At 39.9% G+C, this 20357-nt stretch overlaps 1 protein-coding gene across 8 annotated transcripts in view; it reads right to left on the reverse strand.

Annotated features, from left to right (window-relative positions):
- LOC104355570 (neuroendocrine protein 7B2) overlaps window positions 1-19176 on the reverse strand; it is a 45842-nt gene extending 26666 nt beyond the window's left edge. Inside the window, exons 1-11 of one of the 8 annotated variants that reach the window (XM_032984619.2) lie at window positions 19016-19176; window positions 16431-16501; window positions 16016-16112; window positions 15209-15459; window positions 14534-14694; window positions 14282-14428; window positions 12815-12982; window positions 11475-11610; window positions 11014-11122; window positions 10131-10278; window positions 7083-9724 (exon numbers count right to left, since the gene is read on the reverse strand). In XM_032984619.2, the coding sequence (XP_032840510.2) occupies window positions 8136-9724; window positions 10131-10278; window positions 11014-11122; window positions 11475-11610; window positions 12815-12982; window positions 14282-14428; window positions 14534-14694; window positions 15209-15459; window positions 16016-16112; window positions 16431-16501; window positions 19016-19144 (3006 nt within the window). In that variant the 5' untranslated portion in view covers window positions 19145-19176 and the 3' untranslated portion in view covers window positions 7083-8135. Of the gene's footprint in view, window positions 1-3331; window positions 3565-4283; window positions 4539-4620; window positions 4655-4716; window positions 4815-4843; window positions 9725-10130; window positions 10279-11013; window positions 11123-11474; window positions 11611-12814; window positions 12983-14281; window positions 14429-14533; window positions 14695-15208; window positions 15460-16015; window positions 16113-16430; window positions 16502-19015 lie in introns of those variants that run through there. The other 7 variants (XM_032984618.2, XM_042790857.1, XM_042790854.1 and 4 more) reach the window with 7 other exon arrangements.
- Between the last annotated feature and the right edge of the window lie 1181 nt (window positions 19177-20357).

Consider the following 20357-nt stretch of genomic DNA (forward strand, 5'->3'; position numbering starts at 1 on the left):
CAGCTCAGAATTTCTCATAAATAATAAGAATTTCATACCCAATTCTACTTTCTGCTACTTCCAGGCAAAAAGTTCCCAATGAAGACAGCACCTCAGGAGATTAGTTAGTGAATTACTACTTTGCCATGATGGTATTTAGGATGAAAATCCTATTTTGCTGTGACATATTCCAATTATTGCTAAACCTCTTTCTTTCATTTCCTCTTAGTTTTCACTTCTATTATCTTGCAGAGTTTTGTAAGCACTTGCACACAGCATTAATAGCCAGTGATAACAGTGTAACTGTCTTGTGGAAAGCCCGTAGGTGAATCCTTCAGAACCTGAAACCTTGTACTGATGCACATTAAAAATACATGCAGTTAATTTGTCTATAGCTCAACCATAAATTATTGTTCATATGGATACCACTGGGAATATCAATGACAACTCCTCTGTCAGTCCTCCTCAGTACTCCTGCCAGCCGACACCTGTGCTACAGGCACAGGTTTTTTTTGCTTAAACATTACAACCCATGACACTGTCTCTTGTGCTGCTCGGTTCACCTCCTTGCGCATTGGCCAAGAAATATCTGAGACACAAGCAAGCTGTAAGAGCCCAGCATTATCAGAAACATTCTTCCAGAAAGTCCTGAAGGTCTGTTTAGCAGAGAAGAGATTGGCATTTCCTCCTCTGAAGAAATTCTCTTTCTACATCATGTGATGGAATTTCACAAAATATATGTGTAAGTTCCAGGCCTGCCCCCCAAAGAAAGAAAGAAAGAAAAAAAAAAAAAAAAAAAACAACAGTTCAGAGAGGCCACAATATTTCTACTACACTGAGTATTACATTTCATGGGAGTCCTAGTTCAAATACCTCCTGTCCTCGTTCCTTGACAGAAAAGGCCTTTGTCTGAACCCAGTTCCCATTCTATTTTGTTCAGAAAACATTGGCTGACTGGATCTGCTGGGAGGTCAGGAATGTCAGTCCCCTGGCAATAACCAAGTAGTGGGCAAACTGCAGGGAAGGTGGTAAAAACTGCATTTTTTTTCCAGGCAGATACTATATGTGGAAACATTATGTATGGGAGTCTCTTGCAGAACTAGACTGCTTTGAATAAATGTCTTACCATGCCATTTTAACAGTTCTGTTTCCAAAACAGACACGTAATAGAAAGTCAAACCCATTGTGCAGGTTTTTCCCCAAATTACACAAAATAAATACTGAAAGAGCATTGTTAACTCATTAGTAATTAGCATATTAAATTCTGAAGATTTTCACAATGTAATAATTGAAATCACTGGTACAGAATGAAATGCAAATTTCATTGGATTACCTATCCTCTAATTCATGGTCTATATTTAAAGATAAACTCGTGGTGAAAATTTACTGAATTATAGGTACTTTTTAAAAAAGCAGTATGAGAAAATATTGTATAGAATGACATAAAACCATGTTAATCTTGTAACTGGAACCAACACTTTCAAAACACTTTCTTAAATTGAAGTTTCTAATCAGAGACTTTAAGAGGTACCTATCTAGCTATAGACAGACACGTATCACCATAAGAAACCAAAGAAAGAGCGAGTGATTACTATGTAAAAACCAGCAAAACACTCTATGAAAAGCAACATTTGACATGAAGGTCTGATTTGCATGTCTATTCCTACACTGACTGATAGCATTCACCTCACAAGGCTTTTTTGCTTTCGCAGAAATTTCCCAATAGGCTGTTAAATATCCGTGGTAGACTTGAAAAAAAGAGTCATCCCCATATAATCACGAGGGGAGTGTTAGATATGATAAATAAACTGGATTTATCACCTTTCAGTTTTAGTCTGTTTTATATACAGAAGGTATTTTTATTTTTAAAGAGAAAAGAAAAAAAAAAAAGTTTGTCCAACCTGCTTTTTGTGGAAGACTATACAGATGACTGGAAATGTAGTAGTATTAGAGTCTCACAAGAGCCAGAAAAGTTTCAATACTTAAGAGATTCTTAATCTGGTTTTGCTAACATTGTAATTAGAAAGTAATTGCAAACAGCTAATATGAAACATTTGCCAGAGATCCAAATTTACATATTTTTTCTAAGGTTTAAATAAATAATAAAAAAAAAGTCTGGGGAAAAGAGGGAGATGGAGAGTAAAATTACTCACTTCTACCAATCTGTTCCAATTTCTCTACGTACAAACATTCATACAGGAGAAGGAATGGGCATAGACCAAATTTTCCTCCTTAAGCCTAATTGCTACCATTTAAACTTGCAGAAAAGCATATGTCCATCAAAGTTTCTTTAGAAAATATATAAATTTAAGTCCGCAATTATCTGGTAGAAATGCCTATTCAGCTTTAATCCTCTCCTTAGCCACCATTAAGGCAACTGTATCTCTTTGCCTAGGATAATCTGTAGACTGAAGGGGGACAAAATAAAGGGCACAGGCTTATGAATTTGTGCAGACTCGTTATACTGTGACAAAGTGGTTTAATTCTGAGAGAAGGGGAGTTTCTGCTCTGTTTTGGTGTTTGCAAATAAACCATAATATTTGAAATTGCATACCTTCAACCTCTTTCTGTAATCCCCAAATAAAAACTAGTTTATTACAATTCAAATAGCAATACATTGCAACATTATCCTAATACCCTAACATTTGAGCCAGATATTTCAGATGGTTTGCATAGTTATAAAAGACTGATTCCAAGGAAAATTTACTCACCCAGAGTGAGACCAGAAGTACTGGCCAAAAACAATGAACCTGAGCCCAGATCATTCATCAAAGCAACACAGTGTTGAGGTGCTACTTGTGGTCACGGGGAGAGGAGCACCCGTGTCCTTCCCATCCCAGGCCCTGGAGCCCTGCGTGCTCCAGCACCGACCCTGCCCCACGGAGGGCTACAGCACGTAGGAAGAACCCCCCATATAAAGTTTCTCCCTTTATCTTGCATGACACTGCAAACGTTTGACCTCTTCTGGTCTGCAAATGTTTCTAAAAATCTGTGAGATTTGGGATCTATGGCTTACATTAGTTTTATGTAAAACATATATGTGATACATTTATACACACTAATGGGGAAGAATTTAGTAAACCCATTGTTTTGAGGTACTAGAAACCAGACAATTCTAAGACAACACAACTTTTTCTACAAAGCCTGCACATTAAAACACCCCACTACTTTCACCAAAATCATTACATTAAAGATGGTAAAAGATGGATGATGATTTTAAGACAAAGATCATGTAACTACATGGTGAAAAAGTCCATGATTTTAAGATCAGGATATTCTGCATCTATATGCAAAACAATAATTATTAACCAAAGGATAGTAATAAATTCATCATAAAGTAGAAATGAGCTACCTTCGATGCTCTGTGGACCAACGAGATTCATAGCCTGGTGCGCTGGATATTCCACCCGGGGTCTGGCAATGCCCAATTGCTCCATGACCCCATGGAGGAGCCTCTGAATATCTGCTTCAGAAACCCTGTCAGGGGTCCTAGGGCTGTGGCTAAAAGCCGAAGCCAATCCAAATGCCAGCAGAAATATCATGTTACAAAGCAAGGAAGTTGTCATTCTGGTAGCCACTCTTATCCTGTGAAAAAGGAAGGAATTTGATTATAAATGATAGTGGAAAAACAGTCCAGTATGCATGCTGGAAATAACTTCTGATCTTACTAATGCACATCACAGTTTACTACCACAGTTTCTAAGGGCAGCTGAAAATCTAGCCAGCTGAAAACTGAGGGGAGGAGGGGTGGGGGGGAGGGAGGAGGTAGGAGCAGGGGGAATGGGGTGGATAGGTTCTTCTCTTCTAAAAAGCAAATAATTAAGCAGAAAACTGCAGAAATCCGTTTTCTGATATGCATTTGCCCATACCATTCATTGACAGTCACTGCAAACAAAATGGACCCACTGTTTCATTTAGTGAGAATATGCTTCCCTTCCCCCCCCCCCCCCACACCCCCCCCCCCCACTTATTATGCTATTTTCTATAGCTGTGGGCTAAAAGCAAAGAACTCTTTAGCCAGAAGCTGTGTTTTCCAAGCTCTATCCTTGCATTGCCTGAAAATAAATCACTAAAAACTGTTGAATATCCTACAGTATATTTTATTTGTTCCTTAAGACAAGAGGCTTCCTACTTCATATGCATCATCTTCCCCACCTGAAGCAAATAGGTTTCATTTGTTTCCTTGAATCCCTTTCACTATACAGCTGCACTTCCTAGTTTAATTAGGATTTAAAAATAAACAAACAAACAAACAAACAAAACAAAAAAAAAAAACAATTAAAACCAAAGCAAGCACCACTTACTGTCCTATTTGAGAGGCCAAATTTTAATCGGAACGCTTGTTTCTTAAAGCTCCTTTCCCCTTCACGAGAGAATAATTAAAACGCATCACTCCCAATCCCTTGAATAAACAAAAATCTCTCAAATCCCCCTTATCCTCCTTAAAACGCACACAGCGGCCTTATTTCTCCACGCCAGGCGTTTCAAGATGTTCCGCTGCTCCACCCGCCCCACGCAAGGCACCTGAAAACGTCTTTGAGACAAAAATGGCTGAAAACCCCGATGCTGGAAATACCCCCCGCTCCGCCTATGCGCGGCTCCCCCCCCCCCCCCCCCGCTCCCTGAACAGGAGGCGAGCACCTTTTTTCGATTTAAAGGGAAAATAAACCCGCTCGCTCCGCCCTGCTCCCCGCCGCGGGAAGCGGGGCCGCGGCCCCCCCCGGCCCCCGCGCTCACCTCCCGCTCCCGCCGCGCCTCTGCGGCTGCGGCGGCTCCGCGGCCGCGCATCCTCCGTGCGCAGCCGCGGACCCTCGGCCGCCTTCCCCCCGCAGCCGGGCCCCGCCAGCTTCGCCCCGGTACCTACCGCGGCCGTGTGCCTGCTGCAAGGGTTTGGCCCCTTGAGAAGATGACACAAATCGGGGACGGACGGACGGACGGACGGGGTGTGTGTGTACTGAAGATCTCCCTTTTCAGCCAAACACAACAGTCTAAAAATAAACTGAAGGTTGTTGGTGGATTAGCGGTTACAGAAACGAGATGCTACATATTCCTAGGATTGTGTCCGTCTTCCCGCTGTGACCCCTCTCCCCGGCATGGCATGATCTCTGGTTTGCTTATAGAGTGATGGCATTACCTAACTGGTAACAACACGGCAACCATCTTCAAGCACTTGCAGGTAAAGGTCTCCAGGTCAACCAAATCTATATGCATCATCCACAGCAGAGGTTAACAAAAAGGCAATTGTAAAAGGATCTTGCTAAATGAAGTCTATCGTTTAATAGCACTTGGAAAAAAGGCTATTTTATGTAACACATCCTCACTGCTACTGCTGTGAATGTGACCGCTTCCATTTGAGGGTAGGTATCTAGAGAAAAGCTCTGAGATTATACCCCATGCACCCCAACAGATCCATGAACTGCACTTTCAAATGTAAATGTAAATTACTCTCTCTAGTACACTATACACATCTAACTTGCAGGATTAAAGCAGCAGGGACTTCCATTGGGCATCTAATGTTCCTAATTTTTCTCCTAAACATGATCAATTTCATGTAAATGGATGTGTGTCTCAACTGTTCCATAAACCCTCTAAAAACAGAGCCTACAACTTTGACAATCTTTCCTGGTGTTTAAGGGTTTGTTTGTTAGGCCCTTACCAAAATCTCCCTTTCTGACATTTAAATCTACTGGTTCAAGACTGGTTTGCAATGATGATCAAAAATACTTTACTGTTCCATCCCTGCCATGTTGTCGAAACTGCATTAGCATTCAAAATATTTAGTACATATTAACAATAACAAATCTCATCTTGCCCTTTCAAACACAGTGATGCAACAGCTCATTATTACAGGAGTCTGATGTCATTTTCTTCCTCATTACATTGCCTTTATCTCCTTCTGTCCTATTTCCACCTCCTAACTCCTTGCATCAGCTGGCAGTTGCCTTATGCACCTCAGTGAAAAAATACAGCACGTGGTGCTCTGGTGCCTACTGTCAGCATAGGGCAGGACCTGCCAAAGTGTTGCAGAAACTCCCAAACCACTTAACAAAAAAAAAAAGCAACATTTATTCTTATACACAATTAATCAACATTCTGCAAACATACAAACAACAGGTCCAAGTGTCCCTGAGAAGAGAACAAACTATCACTACGCAAACTTCTGGGGTTTAACAACAACCCAAAACACCAACCAGGGGCTATGGCAACCCCAAGCACTCAATCACTTACCCAATAAAAGGTGAGGACTCCCAACCTTGAGGAACATCTCAGGGCAGTACCCCAACTGTAGGAACCCCGAGGAGTCTCCTTGGGCAGCATCCCAACCCAAGGGGAGGGTCCTTACCTGCACCACACTGCTCTGGGCGGGACGAGCTCAAAACTTTCCTCCAAGAGACTCCATTTATACCCGAGCCAAATCTGACCTGCGGTCATTACCAGCCCCTATTGGCCAAAGACCCCAACTGCCATAAAGCCCTGAGAACAAGGGCACAGGGAAGGTTCAACAGCCAGGGAGCCACAATTTCACTGGGCAGGTGCACCTGCCACATGAAGGCAGAGGGTTGGAGCAGGTCCCCGAGCGGGCAGAAGCAGCTTCCTCTGTGGAGGGTGGAACTGGTACGTTGGCTCCCTTACGTCATGGAACTGAAGCTCCTGCTAGTTAACCACAACAGTAAACAATCCTGTCAGGATCCCCTCATGGCTGTTTTCTCTAGTGTTAGATCTTGACCATAATGTAGCAAGAGGCAGGCAGCTCAGCTGGGCTGGTGGGACAGCAGGTTCCCCCAGATTGCCGAGCTGAACCAGTGTAGCTAGTGAATCGGTGGGTATGTGGGGAAGTAAGTAGGCAGGGAACAGAAGGCAAGCAGCACTACTCCTTTCATTAACATATCACTCAAAGTTTAGAGGCCTGCTCTTGCTATATTATGTTGCACTGTGGCTTTTGATAGTTGTGAAAATCACCAACATATTCCCAAGATGATCAAAGAGAAGAGTCAGAACAGAATCCCTTCTGCCCTCAGTATTTTCAGACTTACTCATTTCTGATGTCCACATATGGTAACATAATCTGAATTTCTAAGTCATTATAGAAGAACGAGCTCAGAAAAAGGACAAAACCAATGGTTTTATTAAAACCAAAAGTATGCAGTGCTTTCAGCTCTTACATCTTGCCAATAAGCAATTCGCACATACAGAAAGCTAACGAAGAGTTTCAAGTGTTTACTCAATTTTACCGATGACAAACAGTTAATTCCAAAAGATGTAAACATTTGCTTGTGCAAACCAACTTTTAACACACAATGGCTTCTTACATTCATCTCTTGCAACATTATCAACATCTAAAACCTGCTTCCGCACCATCTAAGTTAACACTATTCTATTGCTCTAAGAATAAGTTAAAACCACCCTTCCATATTACGATAAAACATCTTACTGCTCACAACTGAAAATACTTGGTACCTATTGCAGAACATATTGCTGGATCAAGTTTTAAGACTTTTCAATTCTTGAATAAACTGCACATTTACTTTCCATGTGTTCTAATAATTCTCCAGTGTATGCACACATGTCAAAATATAATTAATTTACCTACTCAAGGAAAATATGCTCCCAATCTACTGCAGTAGAAATAAACACTGTTGTCTCAAAAGTAGAACAGTTGGTGTAAGGTCCATCTGAAATACCAAAGTGTGCTACAATACTTAGAAAATGTCTTGATGCTGAGTATTGGTAATCAAATTTATTTACAACTTATTTTTTTTCACATCTGTTAGTTTTGTTTTAAATGTCTGAGAATTTTTGAGAAAAGTTGGTACTTAGTCTAAACGTTGCAAAAATTGTTTTGGGAGATGCAGCATGTTTTTAGAAGCAGAGATAATAAAATATGAGATCCAACACAAACATTTATAAAAACAGGTTATTTTTGTTTTAGAAGTCAAATTCACTTGGATGAACTGACTAGCATTTGCAAATGTTTCAGTAAATATTTTATGTTGAGGTTTTCTTCAAGTTGTTATTTGTACAAGTCCATGACTCATACAGTTAAAAAATAAATCAAAAAATACAAATAATTAGAGCTAAAAAAATAATCATACAAAGTTAGATTTTCCAAAGGTTAACCAAGTTATAATAAGCCCATTTAGCCATCATATGCGATCTTATAGGTCTACTGGTTTTGCAGTTGGTAGCAGTTTCACTTTAGATATTGGATTCTTTGGAGAGCCTTTATAACAAACTCTTTCTTTTCCTGGAGCACTTCTTGTGATTATAGATTTTTCTGGGGCAGTATCTGGAATATTTATATTTGCATTAACTTTTAAACTGGATTTTGCCGTTTTATGATTGGTTAGATCTTCTAGAACCGACTTGGATGGATGCACAGTTGCTTTCTGTTCATGGATCCCAGTAGTTCTGACAGAAACATCAGGCTTGTCTGATGGATTTAACGGTCTGCAACATGATTTGGATGTCAAGTCTAGTTGCTTATGAGATATAGAAACTTGGTCATATGTACTTTCACTCTTGAGTGGCAAAACCACGGAATTCTTTGAGGGCTTTTCTGTGCAGGAGAATAGTGCAGAATCGTAGCTCAAAGATTTAACAAGCGGTGAACCCACATCTCTTGCTTTAAGCAGCTGAGAGCTCACAGATCGCCTGTTAGCCTCCAATAAGGAATTAATTCTTCTTACTGACTGTCTAACAGGAGTACGCTGAAACTTAAGAGGTGGTTTAGTTTTGCTTGCAGAACTTGGATCATTTAATGAAAGCTTGTTGAACCACTGTATGTGGTCAGACACCTTTCCATGGTCAGAAACAGTTAATGTCTTAGTTAAAGTTCTGTCAGAATTTTCAGCTTGCAAGTATTGGTTGCCTACTTCATTTTGTGATTTAGGCAACTGTGAAGTAGGAAGCTGTCCTGCCACAGAGAGATTAGCAGTATCTTCTTCCAAATTATAGCATTTTACCACACACTTTTCAGCTGTTTGTGAGGGTGTTAATTCTATTTTCTCTTTTATTCCAGCGGAATCTAATTTGTTGAAGTAATCTTTTGATGAACTGTTCTGAACAGACAATTCGTCTTCCCTGGCCAGTACTTGAGGCACAGGAAGTTCTGTTACATTTTTTATATCTGGTTTTGGGACCTGAAGTTCAATCTCAATAGAAGTTTTGAAGTTTCTTTTCTCCAAGACTTTAATTTCATCTTTTTTTGATTGCTGTTTATCAATAGCATAAGATTGATTAAATTGGTGTAACAGTTCTCTGGGTTTTTTATTTGCTACATTTTCAGAAACTTCTTCAGCTAACAAGCCTTTCTCCAGACTGAGCCCCGTGAGACATGGAGTTTCCATTAATGTTTCACCTGCTACATCTGAAAAGGAAGATTTTGTGTCACCCATCAAATTGTGAAGATTACTTCCAGATGCAGAGAAGGCTTGCTTAACTTTCAGTAACGTTGCTGCAGTTGAATTACTTTCCTCTTCATAAAGTAGAGGTTCTAAGCTGTTGTCTTGTTTGCTTACAGTTGTGGCTTTAAATTCATCTGGAACAGCTGGTGGTTTTCCAAATATCAAAACAGGTTCTGAAGAACTGATTCTCACTTCAGAGTGTCCTGGCAGAATTCCCTCATTCTTGCTGATCACCTGAGAATACGTAACCGTAGGACTATTCCATGACATTCGGTGAACTACGTTATCGTGACATTTTGTAGTTAGCAAGTTCTCCTCTGACTTGCTCGCATTCTTTGAACCTAAAAATAAATATCACAGTGTTTAAGAATAATATCTTGACATTTTAATGATCATTATAGGCAAAATTCTTGCTAGAAACCCTAATTATCAAAGCAGCACTAAAATTAAAGATGCCATTACTCAACCTTAAGTTCCATTGACACAAATAAAGGTTGTAATATTAAGAACTGAGATCACATATCTCATCTTGCTTAACAAAAGAGAGCTACTAAAATACACTAGAAATACAAGCCTGTCCTAAACTGATTCTTTTTTGCCAAGAGCCACTAACATTCAAGTAACTTTTGTCCTAGTAGCTAGAAGCACTTTTAATCCAATTGCTTTTTATACCTTTATCCGTAAAGTTACTTTCGCTTTACAAAAGCAAAAGTTTTCCCCAGCTAAGATATTCTGTTAAATACTTACTTTTCTTAGGGAATTTTTCATTGACACATGGGCTGAAGAGTAAATCTCTCTTTGCACATTCTGTTCTGCTTTCCAAACCTTGCTGACTTGCAAGACGCCTTCCAATATTTTCAGATCTATTACCAACCACACATCCTGATACAATATTCTTGAACAAACAGAAAGTATTGATTATTTTCATATAAACTTGTAATTTGGAATCTCATTTACAGAGGAACCTCCAAGCCTTTTCTTGGCCATACTTCATCTTCCCTCTATACTCTGTAGACCTAGGTAGGGAACAATCCACCTGCAGTAAGGCAGGCTTAGCCACACTCTGAATATAGTGATTCTGTGCATAGACTCTGTAATATCGGGATTTCAGGAACTGTCAGACTTACTGATCACAAGTGTGGGTTGACCCTAGCTTGCATGTGAGCTCCCGCCGCTTGCTCACTCCCCAGCAGGAAGGGGGAGAAAACTGGAAAGGCAAGGCAAGGGGAACAAAAAAAATCCCAAAGCCGCAAGTGATGCAAAAATCACTCACTCACAAGTAGACCCATGCCCAACCAGCCTCTGAGCAGTGGCCACTTTGCAAAAACTCCCCCCATCCCAATTTTATTGGTGAGCCTGATGTTATATGACATGGAATAGTTCCCTGGTCAGTTCAGGTCAGCTGTCCCCTCCCCCCAGCCCGTTCCCCACCCCAGCTAAACCCAGTACATGCTGATCAGTCACAGCTACAAAAACATACCTAGGGCTCCTTGCACTTGATAGCAGGCCCAGTTATGCTATGATCCCTGTTACCAAATAAGTCCTTCCTACTACTGAAAAGCAGTGCCCAAAATTTAGGACTAAAATTTGCACAGTAACAAGAAGACTGGATTAGAAGCAGAGTACTTACCATTTCTCTGTTGCTTTTCCCCAAACCAAACTTCAAGCGTAACGACCTACGAACTATTTCTTTTCGGCTAATCTTTGGAGAAAAGCAACCTGTCTTTCCTGATTCAGCCCTGGGAGGACAGAGGGGAAGAAGCAACACGTAAAAAAACTCTTTAGGAGGGTAATGAAAACATCTTGACACTTATTTATGGTTATTTCTTCTAGTTTTACTACTTCTATTGTCTTCTTGTCAAGCTTTTTTATAGGCACAGGAGGCTACTGTACGAGATCTTATTTTGTTTTCAGCTCTGTTTTGGCACAATGGAAAACCTGGTGATTTTAGGATTTGTATATAAAAATTTGGTATGTTTTGAACACCAAAAAATATAATTTTAAAGATGGATTGAGATTTTACACATCATTAGTCAAGGGGTCTAGACTTATCCAATTTATTTTTAGTTTCTGAGAGTTAAGGCAAATTACCTGTATAATTTTTTGCTTGCATGTCTTTTACTTCTTCTGTTCCCTGTACCAGACAGATGATTTTCACCACCAGTTGAAGGAGACAGTGAGGTTTGTGATGACTCAAGAGACACAGAAGGGCTTGCTTCAAACTGAACTATAGGAACAATATCATATTTACATGATCTTAAAACAGTCACATTTTTTCAGATAAAGACTTAACAGTTAATACAATAAAGAATAGGTTTTTAAACAGCACAGATTTGCTTCCTTATTTTGTGGAGTGCTTACTTGAAAACACTTTGCATTTCTGCACTTTAATATTAAATGAAGTTGTTGCTTATAGCATCCAGAGAAGTAGCTGGATTGCAATTAATTGCACACTACTTATATATCAATACCTCCATTAAGTTTCCACACTGTTATCATCAGATCAGTTCCTCAAATTTAAGAGCTTAAGAAAAATTACATTCAGTCTTCATATTATTTGCAGGGTGCTTTTTTACATGCCTAGCCAGAACAGTCAAAGAAACAATAAATCAAAGAGTTGCTATTCTACTACTATCTTTACAAAATGTCATTACTTTGGTTTGCTTATCCATAGAAACAAGAATTTCATGGATGAGCATGAAATGATTTAAAAAACCAAGAAGTTTTATACCACTCAACTGTGGAAAAAACCAAAATTGATCACTAGACAAAACACAGCCAATCTAGAATTCTTCTTTTTATTCCAACTTCAGTTAGCAGCACAATAAGGAACCAAACAAAAATAAAATAGGATCTGCAGAAGAGCCTGACAGTTGGAAGCATGCTAGTAGAAGGAAACGGTATTAAAGCACTGTCAAACAAAAGGTAAAACATTTTTTATAGAATTTTGAGGTTATTTAGCATCTAGACAAAACAAAAGGTGTTTGGACTCAAGAACGAACCTTTATATAGCAACAATTACATTTCACAGAGCTAAAACCAGCTATTTAAGTGTTTAGGAGGCAGAAGGAGGCTACAGCTTGCAAAAGGTTGGAAGCATAGGCAGTCTTCATGGATCTGTGCGCTGACAGAAACATGAGCATAACTTAGGTGATAGAGGGACTGAAAAAGATAAAAGGACATCAGGACTGCAGATTTGAGATTAATATAACAGAAAACAAGAAACAGAATTTTGTTTTGCTCAATCCATGTAACATGACAGTCACCGATAAACATAAACATAGACTATTTACTAAGACAGGAAAGTAGTGTAAGGAACATTAAGTGAAGATTATCGGTGACTGCCTAACAATAACAAAAGACTGTACACTTAAATTAAAAGCCATAAACAACCACTTCAAGCAGGAAGGAAAAAAATTAAGGCACTGTACCTGATGCTGGTGTTGAGCTGCTGCTAAAAATGCTATTTGGTAACAACTCAAAAGCAAAACTATGCTTAAAAGATCTTCTCTTCTTGCTGGACAAGCCCTGAGAGCAATCAGTTGGAAGCTTACGCTTGGTACTTGGAGTAAGAACCACCGGAGTCACTGATGAAAGGACTGAAATTAAGGAAACCAAAATTGCAACAACAGCTTAAAAAGTTGAGAGTTTACTAAAAGTATAGAACAGGCAAAGCAACCAGTATAGCTTAGGGTTTGGTTTTTAATTTTGCTTTTTTTCTGCAAATTAGAGTACCAGAAAGGAAAATCCGAACCCACACGTTAATAAAATAATATAGGTATTGTTGCTGTTGCAACCTACAGTTATATTTCCATGTGCTCATAGCAAAGCTTAACAAATTACAGACCTGCAGTACTACTTATGGTATCTGGCAGACATCAGGTTGATTTTAAACTCATCTTTGAAAATAGATAAAACATAGTAATACTGTGTTTTACTACATCTGGACAAAGAGTAGAAGCTGCCTGCTACCAGAACATATTCCACGGAGTTAACAATTTCTAACTGTTTCTCCTCAAAATTTTAAGTCACAAACGCTTATCACTCTGCAACTCCAGGATGATCTCCCTTCTTCAGAGTAGAAAAGCACATTGCACAAAAACCCCCATGCCTTGGTTAAGCATATACAATAGTAAAGCCTTAATTTCAATTACTGTCAGGTTTAATATTCCAGGTACATGAGCTAAATACATACTCAAAGTATTGTAGCAATACATACGAGATCAGTATTACAGTGGATTTGAATCAAGACAAGTATATATATTCCACAGTATTTCCTCAAAGATAATGCAGAAGAACAGAGAAGATACCATTTGTCTGTCCATATTTGGTAAAAATCTCCACAGTCTACTGAATAGCTAAACTGAAAAAAAAAAAACCCGCAAACCAACAGATCCATATCAGAGCACACAGTATCCAATAATATCCAGTTTAGAGTTGCACCTCAAAACACTGATCAGTTACTCTAATTCAAAACACACACACCATTTATACCTTTGCCTTCTTAGCACCTGACTTATCAAAGTAAGCCATATCTTTGAATGTGCAAGGGTAATTTCAAAACTAGCAAAAAAAAGAAAATCATCTTTACTTCATCAGTGTTCTGCAACAGGATCTGAAGTTGACTCAAAAAGCTGGAACATTAATCTGGCTTCACAAACGTGAACACAAGCAAAATAGCTCATTTGGTGGACAACAGACACACTACAATAAACTCAGAGTAAATATACAATAAAGTGATGTGATTACTGAAGTCTTATACAGATTTTGCAAATCAATCCCAACCAATTTCAGACATCTATTCCGCTTGTGGAAGAAGCAAGTGCTTAGGATAAGCACACCTGAAGTCTCAAAATAATTCTATTTTAGTTGCTGAAATTTTCACACAACATACCTACCCCCAACACTTCGGTGCTTCCTCCTCTTACATTCACTGGGCGATTCATTTTCACTGTCTTCATGGCCACACAGTGAGGGAGTAGATTGGAAGGCATCAACACCTAACATTGCAGGAATCTTTTCCAAGACAAATTCTGGTAGTTGTCCTGAAGTAGTTGAGAAAATTTTTTAAAGTTGTTTAAATAAATTGAAAAGAAAAGCTGTATACAGTATGTGCAACAAGACACTGTGATAAACATTTATAATCTTACCAATTTCCGCAGCATGGTCAATAAGTGTTTGCACAACAGCGGCTTGCAAGCGAATTTTTTTTTCTGTAGTGGCTGACATCTTTTCATTTTCATTCGAGTGCAAGAGGTTGGGAGCAAAAATCACTGCCAGATTACTGCTATCCATTCTGTTTTCACTAGATCTTAACAAGAAAAGGTTGTTTTGTTTTTTTAATACAAATTATGAGGACATAAGCAGTGGAGAAAGAAAAGACCAAATAAAACAAATGCAGTTGAAACAAAAACAGTCATTCACTTGAGTGTTCACATACCAAGATTGTTGACTTATGTACCTCAGGCTAAGTAACTGCATGACTATGTTATTAAAATCAAAAAGTTACAGACCCTGGTCAGTTTAGGGGGAGTTCAAGGTATCATATTATGTTACTTTTATCAGTCACTTCTTTTGCTTTCCAAAGAATGAGGAACACAACTACGAAACAATGGAACAAAGTCCAAATAAGACCAAAATAAGGTTTCATAAAGAAAACGCTTTGGATTTATGAAAGAAAGGACCATGAGTGAATTCTAGTGAATGACTGCGGGTAAGAAAGTTTAAAGTCACAAACCACTCACAGAAACTTACAACAGCTGTTTGGAGAGACAAGTTGTTAAAGGAATTGGGAGCTGCTTACAAAGCACTGTCTTTGCACTGACCTTTGGGACACAGTTCTCAGAAAGTTGAAAAAGTATCTCAAAGCTTCAATTATTCTGTCAGACATCAAACACGACAGCAACACAGTTGCAGTTTTCTTCTCATGTCCTAGCTGTTGAGCTCTGATAAGGCCTTCCTGCAGGTAAGGTGGAAGGATGGGTTCTGGCAGCTCCCTAAAGAACTGTTTCAGAAGCCCTGCAACATCACATGGCAGAGCAGCTGAGAGGCAGTTTTCACCCTGTTCCAGTTTAGTCTGAAATTGTTCATAAGAAAAACGATTTGAAGTCGTCAACATACCATCAGATTTTAAATTTAGGCATTAATCCTCTAGCTAGTATCAGAAAAGACAGTGACATGTTCCCCATTTTTAGTTTCAGCCTTATGTTTTACCTAACTACAGTATCTACAGAGACAGACAATGCTGTCAGACCACATGTGTTAATTTACAGGTTTCCTAGGTACACATCCTTCTGGGAGAAGGCTGCTAAACAAATATCCTCACAGTATCCAGTGTGCACAACTGCTAACAGGTTTGTTAGTCACAAATGTATTCTCACCATCTGGAAAGCTGAAAAATTACACCCACGCACACCCACACACCCCCCAAAAAAAGGTGAAGTTTACCAGTTTCCAAACTAGATCTCCTCTCATTTTTAAAGCAGGTGATGTTACCAGTCTACTTCTAGTATTAAAACTTGAATATGACCAAAAAAAGTCCAAAAACTAAAACGTGCAGATGATCAAGTGAAATGCAGTTTATTAAAAAAAAAAAAAAAAAAAAAAAAAAAAAAAAAGGCTTTAAAGAATACCTTTAAAGCTTTTAAACGAACAAGAGATCCAGACTTTCTGAAGAGTCCCTCGGTATGAACATGTTCTTCCAAATATTCACAAGTATCAACTAGAAAGCTGAGGAAAGAAAAGTAACATACTTTTGACACTCAGAATGAAGATTAGCTTTTCTGGAAAAACTATTTCATGATAAATAGATAAAACTTAATATATATGATAGTTTTCCCCAATGACGAGAAATACAATGAAATACAACTAAATGATAGCTGTGGCTCTGAATTACCCATCTAACTTCTGCATCCCTCCTTCCCCAACTGAAACTACTCTTATATCCCCCATAAGCTTTAGGAGGTCTGGAACAAATATATTCTCACAAGAGTTCAATACTATGAAGCTAGCAAAGCAAATGTAAATCTAAGTATAGTGTTAATTTACCTTGGAATATAACCATATTCTGGCACAAATGATTGTGGCAATGCATGGAATGATACTCCAAAGATTTTACCCTAAAATACAAAATCCAATTAAAGTTTTTCAAAAATTGATAGGATTACCAACTACAGATTACAGCAAAGTACTTATTCCACAAACAGAAGAGTAGTTAATACAAAAAACAAGGTCTTTCAGATAAAACAGAAGAGGTATTGTCAGGTAAAGCACTGTCATCTCCAGATATCTGAGATGGTGCTGATTCTAGTTATAGGGAACACCCCAGATTAGTTTGAAAGAATAGAAAGGTTTTCTGCAGTATGTTTTGCACTTTGTATTTTACAAGGAGTCAGTTTTCCTATGAGGCCCCATAGTCAGTAAGGATATTAAACAGACTGTTCTGGAATATCACTTACATTTTCAAATTGACTAAATCCTATTTTTCTTAAAAATCAACACAACACATTTGAAGTAACTTTTTCTTTTTTTTTAAAGTATATTTTTCTTTATCAGAGTCACTCAAGATTGCTGTTTCAGGGAGAATTTAACTCAACAGAATAGCCTAGAAAACTGCTTGAAACTCTCATATTTAGAATTTGTATTTAAGAAACTTACAACTGTTCCCTTATAACAAGACAGAATATCTGTGACATATTAGAAAACAAGCGGTTTCTTCAGTCACGTTCACCTACAGTGTTTATCCGAAGTCACTGCACAGTTGTTTTAGTTATAAAAGCCCACATTTTGACATAACAACTTGTACTTTTATTTCTTTGCCCCACCTCTTTACTATTTATATTTACAGAACATGCAAGCCAGCCCCTGCCCCAACCAGACAAGGATTGGGATCATGCCCAACTTGTTATCAGAGATGAATGCAAACTCTTGGTCATTTATACCTGAAATTCAAAGTGCTGACCATGTTGGGAAAGTAGTTAATCAACAACTAACCCATTAGGTCACCTTGGGCCTATCTGTCCTACAGAAAACAAGCATAACATGATAAGGAAAGAGAAGCAACGTAGGTTTGTCATTGTATTCTGGGTTGCTACTGAAAGTACAAAAAGAAAATTAACTCCAAGATACAATGTTTTTCTGTATTTACAACATTATTTAATAGAGAATTCCAGTGGCTTGTAATTCAACATTTAAAATTCATAATTGATATCCTCACTTTACAAGGTTTTGTTTGAAATATCAGTTGTGATTTAAATTCTTAAAATAAACCTGTCTGTTCCCTTACAATAGAAATAGAATGCCCCCCAGCAAAACAAATGTTATTCTATATCTTTTCCTACCTTGCTCTGTTGTAATTCAAATATACATTTTCTTCCTTGCATAAAATTTAAGCACTACAAACAGCTAGAGACATATTTTATCATGACATAAATATATTATTCACAATTCTTATTACCTTCCCTTCAAATGAAAAAAAAAAAAACAAACCCAAGCCAGTCTAGAACCATATACTTGATACTGACAAGAGGGAAGAAACTAATTCTCTCTACTCTTGAACTCTCCCTTTCCAAACAACCCCATTCAAGCATATGTTTTTGCAACTTCTTTGCCTTACATTGACCAAGGTTTACTGCAGCATTTTGTAGCATCTTCTCAGCCTTACAGAAAGCTCGTTCTGAGAATGCTCAGTTCTGTGCTATACCAGTTGCACAGGGATCTTGTTTAGGACTTGATAGTGTTCCATGCTTTATAAATTAGAGCCTACCAGAAGAACAGTGTTCTGAAATGGACTTCAGTGTTGCATGAACTGACATCCGTTAGGATACTTTAGTTTTAATTAAGAGTCCCGACACAGAAAACACACTTTTTTCCTTCAACAAATTCAAAGTAGGTATTTAAAATTACAGGGCAAATTTAATTCCTCAGAGCACAGGCAAATCAAGCCCAGGTCTGTCTATACCAGAATACCTATAGTCACATCTTGTACGAAGAAACGGAAACCATGCACATAAAGGCCTTCAAACAAAAAAAATCTACGAAATCAAGTAAAATAAAAGACATAGAGCTTTGAGAAACTACACAGTAGTTATGTATTCCAAGAAGTAATATAGTGACTAAGATTTAAATCCCATAGCGAGTGCCATTAAGCACAGTAAAGTGCAAAAAGCTCCTGCATAGGCCAGAAGCATGCATGCGTGTTTGGGAGGGTAACAACCACACTAACACAAAGAGGAACACATTCCGTTCACCATCGGGTTTGCCTTTCAACATTCGGGTCCGAAACGGGCGGGGGCGAGCTCAGCACCACAAAAGCCATTATCTCACTAAATCACAACACGGGGTGTCCTGACGACCGTCTGGAGCGCTCGCTCGCTGAGGAAAAAGGGGGAAAACCCGACTTTCCCCGTTGCCGGGGCTAAGGCGTCTCCCCCGGAGAAAGTTACACCCTGCCAGGAACAACGGCGTGAGGGCTCCGGCACTGATGCCGGAGCGGGCGGCCACCCGGGGAACGGCCTCTAACCCCGGGTGAGCTTTGCTCCCACAGCGGCAGCCGCCGCTGCCCGGTCCGGCCCGGCCCGGGGAGCGGGCGCCCTCCGCCAGCCCCGCAGCCCTACCGCCCTGCCCCCCCTTACCTCCGCGGCCGCCGCTCCCGGCTGCTTGGACGCTGCCAGGCAGCTCCCGCTCTTCACCTTAATCCCGTAGGAGACGCGCAGCTCCTCCAGCACGGCCAGCCGCGCCAGCCGCCGCCTCTGCTCCGCCATCCCCGCGGCCGCTCAGCCCCGGCCCGGCCGCATCCCGCCCACCGCCCGTTACCGCCCGGCTCGGACCCAGCGCCCCGCCCGCGCCTCCCATTGGGCCGCTTGCGCCGTTCGAAATCAGGCCCCACCCCCGCCCAACGGCCAAGCGGGGGCTGCCCCGGCGGCGCCTGCCTCCTGCGCCGCCTCCTTCAGCTCGCCTTCGGGCGATCGCGCTGGCTGCCCAAAGGCCCTCGCAGCCGCCATGGCGGGTCGGGGTGAGGGGGACGGTGCCTCCCAGGAGGAGCGGCTGAGCGCGGCGGGAGGGGGAGCGAACCAGCCGGCGGCCGGGGCAGAGCGTGAGGCGCGGCAGGCCGGGGTGTCCTCAGACGCTAAACCCACCGCGTTTCCTTCCCCTCCCCGCCAGCCGGTTTCAGACCCACCTTACCAAGTTTGGGGTTGGTTGGGTTGGTTGTTTACTTTAAAATAAATGTTTGTTTGACAATAAATTTCGATTTAAAATAGCAAACCACCGCAGTTCTGTGAATAAACTGAATTCTTCAGGGAGGAATGAGTACACAATGTCGACATTACTTGATTATAATGGTGGTACGTATTAAGATAAAAAAAAATAGGATCTTCACATCTACTTTAGTCAGTGATGCCACTTTCTCCTGCATTAGCCTTGGGCTGTGCGGATCCACCCAAGATGATTCATTTTCTGTGGACAAACCCACAATTTACAATTTTATGTGGCAGTTAAACCATTAGCACCAGGTTTGTTTGTACCTTCTAGATCTGAGCTTGCTTACCTATTCCATACTATTTTCTCATGCACCTCCAGGAGGGTCATGTGGGGTTTTGCACTGTGTTGTTATAGGAAGAACTACAGTTATTTTTTTAAAGTTTCTATTCCAAAGGTAACTCTTTCAGTGTTAATAGCAATCTAATTAATGAAACACAGTTTTTCTGTGTAGAGTCAGAAATAAGTGCTGCAGCAAAAATAAGCTTTCCAGCTTTTCCTTTACACATATTCTGGTACTAGTTCTAAAGTGTGTCTTCACTGAGAGGAAGAGAATTACACAAAGCTTAGCCACAGAAGGGTAACAATCAGACTATGGTGCTCTGAACTCCTATGGACACAAAAACGAGAGAATAAAAACAGCTGGAGTTTTTCCAAAAGTCATCAAAGTATAAATGGAAAAAAAAGAAAATCCTATAAAGTTATGTGGAAGAAAGA

This window comes from Tyto alba, unplaced genomic scaffold (assembly GCF_018691265.1).
Source record: "Tyto alba isolate M040663 unplaced genomic scaffold, T.alba_DEE_v4.0 Super-Scaffold_18, whole genome shotgun sequence".
NCBI classification, from domain to species: Eukaryota; Metazoa; Chordata; class Aves; order Strigiformes; family Tytonidae; genus Tyto; species Tyto alba.